A 15,213-nucleotide genomic window follows, 5' to 3' on the forward strand; every position below is an offset into this window, starting at 1 on the left:
ATTGTCGGTTTGCTTACAAGCTCAGTAAAATTGAAGGCAAATATGAAAACCACACACTCTGTATGCTGAACACTACGATGAACATTTCATGACTTCCACTGTTCGGTCATTTTCTATCACTAATATAAATACTCACTCAGGGCTAAATCCTGACTTCCACCCAAGTCAAAGTTAGTCAAGTTGAAGTTAGGATTTACGCTAAAGCAAAATCACAAATACAAGCTATCCTGTTTAATGTCCCGTTAGCCGTTGCCTTACCTGCTGGCCTTGACGCAGATCCAACTGTTAGTGTTGACGCGCACCGTCGAGCGAAGCACCACAGGCTTGGAGCCCAGGTCATAGGTCATCTGCACGCGGCCATCCACAATGGCCAGGGCGATATAGTCAGAGCGCTCCACGCCCTTGCCGCTCCACAGCACCAGGCCCTGTGTGGCCTCCGTCTTGATGCTCAGCTCAAATGTGTTCACCAGAAGGGCTTTCTCACTGCAGGGCAGGGGGAGGAGCTTTAGAATGACTTATATTATTGGAGAGCAGAGTTAGTGAGGTGAACAGGTCAATGTTTGCATCTCTCTCTGTGTCTCTCTCTGTGTCTCTCTCTCTCTCTGTATCTCTCTCTGTATCTCTGTCTCTCTCTCTCTGTATCTCTCTCTGTATCTCTGTCTCTCTCTCTGTCTCTCTCTCTCTCTCTGTATCTCTCTCTGTATCTCTGTCTCTCTCTCTGTATCTCTCTCTGTATCTCTGTCTCTCTCTCTCCGTCTCTCTCTCTCCGTCTCTCTCTCTCCCTCTCTCTCTCCGTCTCTCTCTCTCCGTCTCTCTCTCTCCGTCTCTCTCTCTCCGTCTCTCTCTCTCCGTCTCTCTCTCTCCGTCTCTCTCTCTCCGTCTCTCTCTCTCCGTCTCTCTCTCTCCGTCTCTCTCTCTCCGTCTCTCTCTCTCTGTCTCTCCCCGTCTCTCTCTCTCCGTCTCTCTCTCTCCGTCTCTCTCTCTCCGTCTCTCTCTCTCTGTCTCTCTCTCTCTGTGTCTCTCTCTCTCTGTGTCTCTCTGTCTCTCTCTCTCTGGTGGTGGTTGAGGCGGAGGACTGAGACAGGATGCTGGGGGGGTTCGGTGCTGTTTGATCTCAGTCTCTGGACTGCCAGTGCTACGGGGGAGTCAGGGAGCTGGGGAGAGGGGTGGAGACTGGGACATCCTGGGCCTTCCTATGGGGAGCGCTGCATGTCACTGCCACAGCTGTCTCTACTCTGAGTGGGCTGCTGCTCAGAGCCTTGCTGGTGTGGTGGTTTGCACACGCACACACACACACCACACACACACACACACACACGCCCCACTACACACAAAGGCATCCATACACACATCCATGTTCGCACACATGCACACAGCTCCATTTGGTACAGACCTCAAACAAAAAGACTCCAGAAAGGAAGCTATTTTTAAACAGCTCCTTTATTCTCCATTGTTTCCTTCAAGAGATGGACATCAAGAGAATCATGACTACGTGTTTGTGGTGTGTGTGTCACTAATCGGTATCGCTGTAATGTACTGTGAAGTCGACAAGGTACAACAACTTTTAGAAAAGGATTGTAATCTTTTTTTTTGACAAACAGGCAAAGCACACAGAACAGAGAGCACACAACACAACACAGAACAGAGAGCACACAACACAGAACAGAGAGCACACAACACAAAACCCAGATCCCACAAGACAGACATGACATGTACACGGCACAAGTCTGCTCAGCAAACAGACAGAGTCTTATGGGAGCACAGGGGGTTATCCACAAAGGGCAGGAGGACAGGAGAAAAGGAAGAAAAGAGAAAATGACCCTTGAATAAAGTTTGATTTGATCCTCTCATTGGGCTGGCCAAAAGTGGTGCTACTGCTAATGAGCTAACGGTGGTGAAGAGACTGGACGAATTGTTTAAACCGAATAATTATTTGAGGCTTTTCATTTAGTGTCTGCTCAGGTATGGCCAACCGAACTTGACACATGTTTAGTATTCGACCCAGCAGAGAGGAAGGAGTGCAACGTTTCTACATTTGGATTTGAGATTTCCAAAGCATAACTAATCTTTCTAAAATACACCATTTAAATTCACTCAAGCACAAATGCACAAAACAGAATGACTAATGAATTTAGAGTCAAAGAAATCCTTTAGACAAACGGTCAGTAGCAAAACACATACAATATTTGGACTCCCTTCCCCTTGCCTGGGTAGGAGGATCAATAAATCATCAACAGCCTGGGTAGGAGGATCAATAAATCCTCAACAGCCTGGGTAGGAGGATCAATAAATCCTCAACAGCCTGGGTAGGAGGATCAATAAATCCTCAACAGCCTGGGTAGGAGGTTGAATAAATCCTCAACAGCCTGGGTAGGAGGTTGAATAAATCCTCAACAGCCTGGGTAGGAGGTTGAATAAATCCTCAACAGCCTGGGTAGGAGGTTCAATAAATCCTCAACAGCCTGGGTAGGAGGATCAATAAATCCTCAACAGCCTGGGTAGGAGGATCCATAAATCCTCAACAGCCTGGGTAGGAGGATCAATAAATCCTCAACAGCCTGGGTAGGAGGATCAATAAATCCTCAACAGCCTGGGTAGGAGGTTCAATAAATCCTCAACAGCCTGGGTAGGAGGATCAATAAATCCTCAACAGCCTAGGTAGGAGGTTGAATAAATCCTCAACAGCCTGGGTAGGAGGTTCAATAAATCCTCAACAGCCTGGGTAGGAGGATCAATAAATCCTCAACAGCCTGGGTAGGAGGATCAATAAATCCTCAACAGCCTCGGTAGGAGGATCAATAAATCCTCAACAGCCTGGGTAGGAGGTTGAATAAATCCTCAACAGCCTGGGTAAGAGGATCAATAAATCCTCAACAGCCTGGGTAGGAGGATCAATAAATCCTCAACAGCCTGGGTAGGAGGTTGGATAAATCCTCAACAGCCTGGGTAGGAGGTTGAATAAATCCTCAACAGCCTGGGTAGGAGGATCAATAAATCCTCAACAGCCTGGGTAGGAGGTTGAATAAATCCTCAACAGCCTGGGTAGGAGGTTGAATAAATCTTCAACAGCCTGGGTAGGAGGTTCAATAAATCCTCAACAGCCTGGGTAGGAGGTTCAATAAATCCTCAACAGCCTGGGTAGGAGGATCAATAAATCCTCAACAGCCTGGGTAGGAGGTTGAATAAATCCTCAACAGCCTGGGTAGGAGGATCCATAAATCCTCAACAGCCTGGGTAGGAGGATCAATAAATCCTCAACAGCCTGGGTAGGAGGATCAATAAATCCTCAACAGCCTGGGTAGGAGGATCAATAAATCCTCAACAGCCTGGGTAGGAGGATCAATAAATCCTCAACAGCCTGGGTAGGAGGATCAATAAATCCTCAACAGCCTGGGTAGGAGGTTCAATAAATCCTCAACAGCCTGGGTAGGAGGATCAATAAATCCTCAACAGCCTGGGTAGGAGAATCAATAAATCCCCAACAGCCTGGGTAGGAGGTTCAATAAATCCTCAACAGCCTGGGTAGGAGGATCAATAAATCCTCAACAGCCTGGGTAGGAGGTTGAATAAATCCTCAACAGCCTGGGTAGGAGGATCAATAAATCCTCAACAGCCTGGGTATGAGGTTCAATAAATCCTCAACAGCCTGGGTAGGAGGATCCATAAATCCTCAACAGCCTGGGTAGGAGGATCAATAAATCCTCAACAGCCTGGGTAGGAGGATCAATAAATCCTCAACAGCCTGGGTAGGAGGATCAATAAATCCTCAACAGCCTGGGTAGGAGGATCAATAAATCCTCAACAGCCTGGGTAGGAGGATCAATAAATCCTCAACAGCCTGGGTAGGAGGATCAATAAATCCTCAACAGCCTGGGTAGGAGGATCAATAAATCCTCAACAGCCTGGGTAGGAGGTTGAATAAATCCTCAACAGCCTGGGTAGGAGGATCCATAAATCCTCAACAGCCTGGGTAGGAGGTTGAATAAATCCTCAACAGCCTGGGTAGGAGGATCAATAAATCCTCAACAGCCTGGGTAGGAGGATCAATAAATCCTCAACAGCCTGGGTAGGAGGATCCATAAATCCTCAACAGCCTGGGTAGGAGGATCAATAAATCCTCAACAGCCTGGGTAGGAGGTTCAATAAATCCTCAACAGCCTGGGTAGGAGGATCAATAAATCCTCAACAGCCTGGGTAGGAGGTTGAATAAATCCTCAACAGCCTGGGTAGGAGGATCAATAAATCCTCAACAGCCTGGGTAGGAGGATCAATAAATCCTCAACAGCCTGGGTAGGAGGTTCAATAAATCCTCAACAGCCTGGGTAGGAGGATCAATAAATCCTCAACAGCCTGGGTAGGAGGTTGAATAAATCCTCAACAGCCTGGGTAGGAGGTTCAATAAATCCTCAACAGCCTGGGTAGGAGGATCAATAAATCCTCAACAGCCTGGGTAGGAGGATCAATAAATCCTCAACAGCCTGGGTAGGAGGTTGAATAAATCCTCAACAGCCTGGGTAGGAGGTTCAATAAATCCTCAACAGCCTGGGTAGGAGGATCAATAAATCCTCAACAGCCTGGGTAGGAGGATCAATAAATCCTCAACAGCCTGGGTAGGAGGATCCATAAATCCTCAACAGCCTGGGTAGGAGGATCAATAAATCCTCAACAGCCTGGGTAGGAGGATCAATAAATCCTCAACAGCCTGGGTAGGAGGATCAATAAATCCTCAACAGCCTGGGTAGGAGGATCAATAAATCCTCAACAGCCTGGGTAGGAGGTTGAATAAATCCTCAACAGCCTGGGTAGGAGGATCAATAAATCCTCAACAGCCTGGGTAGGAGGTTGAATAAATCCTCAACAGCCTGGGTAGGAGGATCAATAAATCCTCAACAGCCTGGGTAGGAGGATCAATAAATCCTCAACAGCCTGGGTAGGAGGTTGAATAAATCCTCAACAGCCTGGGTAGGAGGATCAATAAATCCTCAACAGCCTGGGTAGGAGGTTGAATAAATCCTCAACAGCCTGGGTAGGAGGATCAATAAATCCTCAACAGCCTGGGTAGGAGGATGAATAAATCCTCAACAGCCTGGGTAGGAGGATCAATAAATCCTCAACAGCCTGGGTAGGAGGATCAATAAATCCTCAACAGCCTGGGTAGGAGGATCAATAAATCCTCAACAGCCTGGGTAGGAGGTTGAATAAATCCTCAACAGCCTGGGTAAGAGGATCAATAAATCCTCAACAGCCTGGGTAGGAGGTTGAATAAATCCTCAACAGCCTGGGTAGGAGGTTGAATAAATCCTCAACAGCCTGGGTAGGAGGTTGAATAAATCCTCAACAGCCTGGGTAGGAGGTTGAATAAATCCTCAACAGCCTGGGTAGGAGGTTGAATAAATCCTCAACAGCCTGGGTAGGAGGATCAATAAATCCTCAACAGCCTGGGTATGAGGTTCAATAAATCCTCAACAGCCTGGGTAGGAGGATCCATAAATCCTCAACAGCCTGGGTAGGAGGATCAATAAATCCTCAACAGCCTGGGTAGGAGGATCAATAAATCCTCAACAGCCTGGGTAGGAGGATCAATAAATCCTCAACAGCCTGGGTAGGAGGTTGAATAAATCCTCAACAGCCTGGGTAGGAGGTTGAATAAATCTTCAACAGCCTGGGTAGGAGGTTCAATAAATCCTCAACAGCCTGGGTAGGAGGTTCAATAAATCCTCAACAGCCTGGGTAGGAGGATCAATAAATCCTCAACAGCCTGGGTAGGAGGATCAATAAATCCTCAACAGCCTCGGTAGGAGGTTGAATAAATCCTCAACAGCCTGGGTAGGAGGATCCATAAATCCTCAACAGCCTGGGTAGGAGGATCAATAAATCCTCAACAGCCTGGGTAGGAGGATCAATAAATCCTCAACAGCCTGGGTAGGAGGATCAATAAATCCTCAACAGCCTGGGTAGGAGGATCAATAAATCCTCAACAGCCTGGGTAGGAGGATCAATAAATCCTCAACAGCCTGGGTAGGAGGTTGAATAAATCCTCAACAGCCTGGGTAGGAGGATCAATAAATCCTCAACAGCCTGGGTAGGAGGATCAATAAATCCTCAACAGCCTGGGTAGGAGGATCAATAAATCCTCAACAGCCTGGGTAGGAGGATCAATAAATCCTCAACAGCCTGGGTAGGAGGATCAATAAATCCTCAACAGCCTGGGTAGGAGGTTCAATAAATCCTCAACAGCCTGGGTAGGAGGATCAATAAATCCTCAACAGCCTGGGTAGGAGGATCAATAAATCCCCAACAGCCTGGGTAGGAGGATCAATAAATCCTCAACAGCCTGGGTATGAGGTTCAATAAATCCTCAACAGCCTGGGTAGGAGGATCCATAAATCCTCAACAGCCTGGGTAGGAGGATCAATAAATCCTCAACAGCCTGGGTAGGAGGATCAATAAATCCTCAACAGCCTGGGTAGGAGGATCAATAAATCCTCAACAGCCTGGGTAGGAGGATCAATAAATCCTCAACAGCCTGGGTAGGAGGATCAATAAATCCTCAACAGCCTGGGTAGGAGGTTCAATAAATCCTCAACAGCCTGGGTAGGAGGATCAATAAATCCTCAACAGCCTGGGTAGGAGGATCAATAAATCCCCAACAGCCTGGGTAGGAGGATCAATAAATCCTCAACAGCCTGGGTAGGAGGATCAATAAATCCTCAACAGCCTGGGTAGGAGGTTGAATAAATCCTCAACAGCCTGGGTAGGAGGATCAATAAATCCTCAACAGCCTGGGTAGGAGGATCAATAAATCCTCAACAGCCTGGGTAGGAGGATCAATAAATCCTCAACAGCCTGGGTAGGAGGATCAATAAATCCTCAACAGCCTGGGTAGGAGGATCAATAAATCCTCAACAGCCTGGGTAGGAGGATCAATAAATCCTCAACAGCCTGGGTAGGAGGATCCATAAATCCTCAACAGCCTGGGTAGGAGGATCAATAAATCCTCAACAGCCTGGGTAGGAGGTTGAATAAATCCTCAACAGCCTGGGTAGGAGGATCAATAAATCCTCAACAGCCTGGGTAGGAGGATCAATAAATCCTCAACAGCCTGGGTAGGAGGATCAATAAATCCTCAACAGCCTGGGTAGGAGGATCAATAAATCCTCAACAGCCTCGGTAGGAGGATCAATAAATCCTCAACAGCCTGGGTAGGAGGTTCAATAAATCCTCAACAGCCTGGGTAGGAGGATCCATAAATCCTCAACAGGATGGATTTTCAGAAAGAATAAGGTCCTCAGACTAAGGAGATATTATACTGTATTTATACTATACTGACTAGTCTTAATTATGTTTCAGACTCCTGGTTGCATAACACACTTCCAAGAAGGGACAACGTTTGAATTTAATTGAATTAAGAATTTGATGTGAAACAATACATGATTTAACATGCAACCAAGTTGTCTTACTTTGGGGTTTACTTACTGGATTTGATTAATATTATGGAGTAGTGTCTTCTATGCTTCTTTCATTCCTTTTTGTCTGAAAAAGGGCTGTGCACCCCATTGCCTTTAGGTGGGAGAAGTAAACAGAATATTGCTAAACTGGATATGATTGGGGACTGAGCTCTGCTGTCTTAATAGACCCGGGTGCGATTGCAACAGCTTATGGGGATCCAGATAAACAAATTAAAATATAATACTGTCTCTATACGTGGCCCAGTATATAGAGAAGTATAGAGAAGTCTGGCCCTCCAATAATTTCTCTATGGGGCCCAGTGTACAGAGTAGTGTGGCCCTATTATACTTCTCGAAATGGGGCCGAGAGTATTGAACTGTGGCTCTCCAATACTGTTTCTATGAGGCACTTTCTGACCTTTGAGTAGTGAGAAGTTGGGCTGCCGACCTGAGGGGGTTGTGTCGGGGTGGGATGCAGAACGGTGGGGAGGCAGCATGCTAGCGATTGGTTGGACAGCGCTGGCTACAGGCTCCAGGACACTCACCTCTGTTCCGACGGGCTCTCCAGTGACTCTGGACTTTAAGGGAGCAGGGGAGAGAATGGAAGGGCATGCAATAAGCGGACGGAGGGAGATGGAAGTAGGACCCACAAGGAACCTTACAGGGTGATGTACTATATAGCATCGCCAGCACAGACAAGAGCCTCAGTGATCAAGGAGATGTGTTGAACAGAGTAAGTTGTTGCCCCACAGCAAGGTTGTGTGGCTCAGTCGGTAGAGCATGGCGCTTGCAACGCCAAGCGTCGTGGGTTCGTTTCCCACTGGGGCCACCCATATGCAAAAGTAGTGGCCCCAGCCGACTTGTAAGTCGCTTTGGACAAAAGCGTCTGCTAAATGGGATATTATTATTATTATTATAGATGGGAAAACATGTCTAGCTACCTTCCATGGTCCATACTACCATACTAGCCAATGCATTACTACATTCTAGGTAGTATGAACACAGGAAATAGAACACATTATGAGTTTGGCTCTGGAGCCGTGATCAAATAATCATGGCTCTCTCTGGATATTCTGTTCCCATCCATACAGCCAGCTGGGTTCTCAGTACATTGTGCTGATAGAGAACTCTCCGGGAAGAAGAAAGGCGGAGGTGTATGTTTCATGATTAACTACTCATGCTGTGATTGTGGGAACGTACAGGAACTCAAGTCCTTTTGTTCACCTGACCTAGAATACCTCACAATCAATGCAGACCGCATTACCTCCTTAGAGAATTTTCTGTGGCTATCGTCACAGCCGTGTATATTCCCCCTCTAGCCGATACATGACAGCTCTCAAAGAACTCCACTGGAGTTGTGCAAACTGGAAACTGCATAACCTGGGGGACATTTATTATAGTTGGGAATTTGAATAAAGCAAATCTGATGAAAACACTACCGAAGTTCTACCAACACATTGCCTGCAGTACTCGCGATTCAGAAATCCTCTCCCTTCCAGGATGGCTACAAGGCTCTCCCCTCACCTCCCTTCGGCAACTCCCTTTCGCTCCTGCAGAAACTCAAACAGGAAATACCTGTGATAAGGTTTATTCAATGCTGGTCTGACCAAGACTGATTTGATCACACGGACTGGGACGTTCCGGGTTGATTCTAGAATAACATTGACGTGTACACTGACAAGGTGTCTGAGTTAATCAAGAAGTGTATAGGGGATGTTGTTCCCACTGTGACCACTGCATTTAACCACAGCAAGGTGACTGGGAATATGGTAGGGTATAAACAGTCCAGTTATGCCCTCCGTAAGACAATCAAACAGGCAGAACGTCAGTACAGAGACAAAGTGGAGTTGCAATTCAACGGCTCAGACACAAGATGTATGTGGCAGGGACTCCAGAAAATCACAGATTATAAAGAGAAAACCAGCCACATCGCGGACAGCATGTTAACCCTTGAAAGGCTGCTGGCCCAGATGGCATCCCGAGCAGCATCCTCAAAGCATGCGCAGACCTGCTAGCTGGAGTCTTTATGGACACATTCAATCTCTTCCTAGCTCAGTCTGCTGTCCCCATATGCTTCAAGATGCCCACCATTGTACCTGTACACAAGAAAGCTAAGGTAACTGAACTAAATGACTATCGCCCCGTAGCACTCACTTCCGTCATCATGAAGTGCTTTGAGAGACTAGTTAAGGATCATGTCACCTTCACCGACAGCCTAGACCCACTACAATTTACATACTGCCCCAATAGATTCACGAATGATGCCATCGCACTACACACTGCCCTATCCCATCTTACCTAATGTATGTAAGAATACTGATCATTGACTACAGCTCAGCCTTCAACACCATAGTATCCAACGAGCTCATCATTAAGCTTGGGGTCCTGGGTCTGAACCCCGCCCTGTGGAACTGGATCCTGGACTTCCTGATGGGCTGCCCCCCTAGGTGGTGAAGGTAGGCAACAACGCCTACACTACACTGAACCTCAACACAGGGGCCCCACAAAGGTGCATCCTCAGCCTCGTTCTGTACTTCCCTCGTTTACCCATGACTGCGTGGCCACGCACGCCTCCAACTCAACAATCAAGTTTGCAGGTGACACAAAAGTGGTAGGCCTGATTGCCAACAACGACAAGATGACCTACAGGGAGGAGCTGGCCCTGGTGGAGTGGTGCCAGGAAAAGTGGAATTCTAGAGATGTGATATTTTTGTTTTTATATACTCCTGACTCGGACAATGCTCGTCCAAATATTTCTGTTTCTTAATTCTATTATTTTAGATTTCTGTGTACTGTTGTGTATTGTTAGATACTGCTGAACTGTTGGAGTTAGGAACATTTTGCTTGTGTATGCGACCAATACAATTTGATTTGATCAGAGACACTGTAACCATGGTCCAGGAGCAGTAAAGCAACACAATGAGGTCCTCAGAGGATGACCACAACCACACCACCACTGGGACTCTTAAGGGGAGGGCTGGGCAACAATGTCATGATTTTATGATTAATTTGCCAAACCATTTTTCTTTTGGGGATAATAACATTTTCCACTACTATAACTGAGTCTGATGACAGTGCTCTGTGTGTGTGTGTGTGTGTGTAGTGGCTATTATCAACTTCCTTGAGAGTAGGAAGCACCAAATGAGGAAAAATGGGAAAATCGACAAAAATGGGGAGAGACAGAGACAGGGCCCTATATGATTTGGTTGCTCCAATATTGGGGCGTGAGGAAATTGACCCAAGCTTTCAGAAGAGGAATGAAGACCGATCTAGGCTACAGTAAATAGTAACAGCATCATTAGCCCAGGGTGATACAGCGCTGGTCTGTGTGTTGTAATAACATTGCTATAACATTCCTCTGAGGAATTAATTGATCAATTTATGAATCTCTGTTAAACACCAGATCATGTTGAATCTATGACACTCGCTCGGAGTGATTGGGCCGGCTCTGGTTTGGACCATAATCGCGCCCCTCGCTCTTACAGGAAGTGACAACTATTAAAGCTCCTCTGGCCAGTCCGGCTCGAAGGACCATGATTATCACTCTAACGCAGGGTTGGCCAAACTCCAAGAGGTGCACGTCTAGTTTTTAGCATAGCACTACAAAGCTGATTCAAAATTATCATAAAACTTTGATAATTTTAATTTGGGAAATGCTGTCCTAATGGATTTTGATACCAGCTGCCACATAGTTAGGGCTGGTCTCAAAGACGCCTCGATTTGAAGTATTTCTTTGTCACGCCCTGGCCATAGAGAGGTTTTTATTCTCTATTTTGGTTTGGTCAGGGTGTGACTAGGGTGAGCATTCTAGTTTCCTTATTTCTATGTTAGTGTGGTTCCCAATCAGAAGCAGCTATCTATCGTTGTCTCTGAGTGGGGATCATATATAAGTTGTCATTTTCCGTTTGGGTTTGGGTGGGATGTTATTTTCTGTTTTTTTCCTGACAGAACTGCTTTCGTTTTCACCTTTTGTCATTTTGTCATCACAGTGTTTTTTGAACATTAGGTCATGAACACTTTCCACGCTGTGCTTTGGTCTCATTCTGACGACAACCGTTACATTCTTGAAAATAATTTTTAAAACATGCGACAACTCCTTAACATGTCAGCCTTCCTTTTTCTCAGCATCCAACTTGATAAATATTCATAATTGCAGTAAGAGATTGAACTAAGTGTGAATGACAGGGGCTTAAATGTGGATATCGAATTCTCTGGTGAATAAGCTCGGCATAATTCAACCTAAAACCAACTTCCCCGCTTAGTTTTTTTATCAAATCAAATCTTTTAAGAAGTTACTTACCAAGCTAATGCCAGAAAAAAGGAAACTAACAAAGTAAGTTCTAAGTGTTTCCCTGGAGGAGCAGTAAAATAACTGATGCAGCAAGACTGAGGAAGGGGGAATATCTTGGTCCACTACCTTGCAGTTAAGCCTTTACAGTCGTGGGAATTAGCCTATATGGACATGGCTAAATTGACATGTTTCTTACGAAATAAATATGAAAAGCAGATGCATAAACATGGTACAGTTTGGAGATTATGGAAAAAATATTAGACCAAAGTTGACACAACAATCCCCCTGACACAAGACTGAATCCAAACATTACACAGTTGATTTTATGTGCCTTTTACATTTACTGTTCTTTTCATCACATTTGTTGACAACGAAATCAGAAAATACTCTGGATACATTCAGTAACACGATAAGAATATTAATGGAAAATGTTGGGAAGGTGCAACATAAGACAAAAATAAATTACAAGGGTTTGACTGAGAGAGTTAACTGGTGTCTCCAAGTAGCCACACACTTCTCGAAGTGTCCTCAGTTCCTAAGTCATTTCAATGCACTTTTATGACTCAAAGAAGAGTCTTCAACAATAAGGTGATTTTTTGAGCTCTCCTAGCTGTGCCGTTGAGGAATTAGAGAAAGCACACTTGTTTGGAACACAGCCCTGCATCCCCGCCATCACACGATTACTGTTGTTGTTCACGCAATCCAAAAACAGCCCATTATACAGTGCATTCGGAAAGTATTCAGACCCCTTGACTTATTCAACATCTTGTTACAGTTGAAGTCAGAAGTTTACATACACTTAGGGTGGAGTCATTAAAACTACTTTTTCAACCATTCCACAAATGTCTTGTTAACAAACTATAGTTTGTCGGTTAGGACATCTACTTCGTGCATGACACAAGTCATTTTCCAAATAATTGTTTACAGACAGATTATTTCTCTTATAACTCACTGTATCACAATTCCAGTGGATCAGAAATGTACATACACAAAGTTGACTGTGCCTTTAAACAGCTGTGCCTTTAAACAGCTCCAGAAAATTATGTCATGGCTTTAGAAGCTTCTGACATGCTAATGGACATAATTTGAGTCAATTGGAGGTGTACCTGTGAATGTATTTCAAGGCCTACCTTCAAACTCAATGCCTCTTTGCTTGACATCATGGGAAAATCCAAAGAAACCAGTCAAGACCTCAGAATTTTTTTTTGTAGGACTCCACAAGTCTGGTTCATCCTTGGGAGCAATTTTCAAATGCCTGAAGGTACCACGTTCATCTGTACAAACAATAGTACGCAAGTTTAAACACCATGGGACCACACAGCCGTCATACCGCTCAGGTAGGAGACGCGTTCTGTCTCCTAGAGATTAACGCATTTTGGTGTGAAAAGTGCAAATCAATCCCAGAACAGCAGCAAAAGACCTTGTGAAGATGCTGGAGGAAACAGGTACAAAAGTATTTTTTCCACAGTAAAACAAGTCCTATATCGACATAACCTGAAAGGCCACTCAGCAAGGAAAAAGCCGCTGCTCCAAAACCGCCATAAAAAACGACATACTACGGTTTGCAACTGCACCTGGGGACAAAGATTGTACTTTTTGGAAAACTGTCCTCTGGCCTTATGAAACAAAAATAGAACTGTTTGGCCATAACGACCATCGTTATGTTTGGAGGGAAAAAGAGGGAGGCTTGCAAGCTGAAGAACACCATCCCAACCGTGAAGTACGGGGGTGGTATCATCATGTTGTGGAGATGTTTTGCTGCAGGAGGGACTGGGGCACTTCACAAAATAGATGGCATCCTGATTTAGGAAAATTATGTGGATATATTGAAGCAACATCAAGACATCAGTCAGGAAGTTAAAGCTTAGTCGCAAATGGGTCTTCCAAATGGACAATGACCCCAAGCATACATCCAAAGTTGTGGCAAAATGGCTTAAGGACAACAGAATCAAGATATTGGAGTAGTCATCATAAAGCCCTGATCTCAATCCTATAGAAAATGTATGGGCAGAACTGAAAATGCATGTGCAAGCAAGGAGGCCTACAAACCTGACTTAGTTACACCAGCTCTGTCAGGAGGAATGGGACAAAATTCACCCAACTTATTATGGGAAGCTTGTGGAAGGCAACCCGAAATGTTTGACCCAGGTTAAACAATTTAAAGGCAATGCTACCAAATACTAATTAAGTGTAAGTAAACTTCTGACCCACTGGGAAAGTGATGAAAGAAATAAAATCTGAAATAAATCATTCTCTCTACTATTATTCTGACATTTCATATTCTTAAAATAAAGTGGTGATCCTAACTGACCAAAGACCAAAGAACCCCTACTAGGATTAAATGTCAGGAATTGTGAAAAACTGAGTTTAAATGTATTTGGCTAAGGTATATGTAAACTTCCGAATTCAACTGTACGTTACAGCCTTATTCTAAACTGAATTAAATTGTGTTATCCCCCTCATCAATTTACACAAAATACCCTATAATTACAAAGCAAAAACAGGTTTTTAGAAATGATTGTACTTTACTCAGTACTTAGCGATTTCAGATTTCTTGGGTATGTTTCTCCCATTCTTCTCCACAGATCCTCTCAAGCTGTCAGGTTGGATGGGGAGCGTTGCTGCACAGCGATTTGCAGGTCTCCCCAGAGATGTTCGATTGGGATCAAGTTCGGCCTCTGGCTGAACCACTCAAGGACATTCAGAGACTTGTCCCAAAGCCACTCCTGCATTGTCTTGGCTGTGTGCTTAGGGTCGTTGTCCTGTTGGAAGGTGAACGCTCTGGAGCAGATTTTCATCAAGGATCTCTCTGATCTCTCTGTACTCTCTGGTCTCCCAGTCCCTGCTACTGAAAACCATCCCCACAGCATGACGCTGCAAATACCTTGCTTCGCCTTTGGGATGGTGCCAGGTTTCCTCCAGACGTGACACTTGATATTCAGGCCAAAGAGTTCAATATTGGTTTCATCAGACCGGAGTCCTTTAGGTGCTTTTTGGCAAACTCCAAGAGACTGTCATGTGCCTTTTTACTGAGGAGTGGCTTTCGTTTTGCCACTCTAACATAAAGGCCTGATTGGTGGAGTGCTGCAGAGATGGTTGTCCTTCTGGAAGGTTCTCCCATCTCCAAAGAGGAACTCTAATGCTCTGTCAGAGTGACCATTGGTTACTTGGTCACCTCCCTGACCAAGGCCATTCTCCCCCGATTGCTCAGTTTCGCCGGACGGCGGCCAGCTCTACGAAGAGTCTTGGTGGTTCCAAACTTGTCCCATTTAAGAATGATGGAGGCCACTGTGTTCTAGGGAACCTTCAATGCTGCAGACATTTTGTTGTACCCCTTCCCCAGATCTGTGCCTCAACACAATACTGTCTCGGAGCTCTACGGATAATTCCTTCAACCTCATGGCTTGGTTTTTGCTCTGACATGCACTGTCAACTGTGGGACCTTATATAGACAGGTGTGTGACTTTCCAAACC

General features: G+C 45.1%; 1 protein-coding gene across 1 annotated transcript in view; it reads right to left on the minus strand.

The window, feature by feature from the left end:
• LOC135527407 (agrin-like) overlaps window positions 1-15,213 on the minus strand; it is a 567,339-nt gene that overhangs the window by 13,680 nt on the left and 538,446 nt on the right. The window contains 1 exon segment of the mRNA XM_064955939.1: window positions 259-483. Within this exon segment, the coding sequence (XP_064812011.1) occupies window positions 259-483 (225 nt within the window).

This window comes from Oncorhynchus masou, chromosome 33, assembly GCF_036934945.1.
Source record: "Oncorhynchus masou masou isolate Uvic2021 chromosome 33, UVic_Omas_1.1, whole genome shotgun sequence".
Lineage (NCBI taxonomy): Eukaryota > Metazoa > Chordata > Actinopteri > Salmoniformes > Salmonidae > Oncorhynchus > Oncorhynchus masou.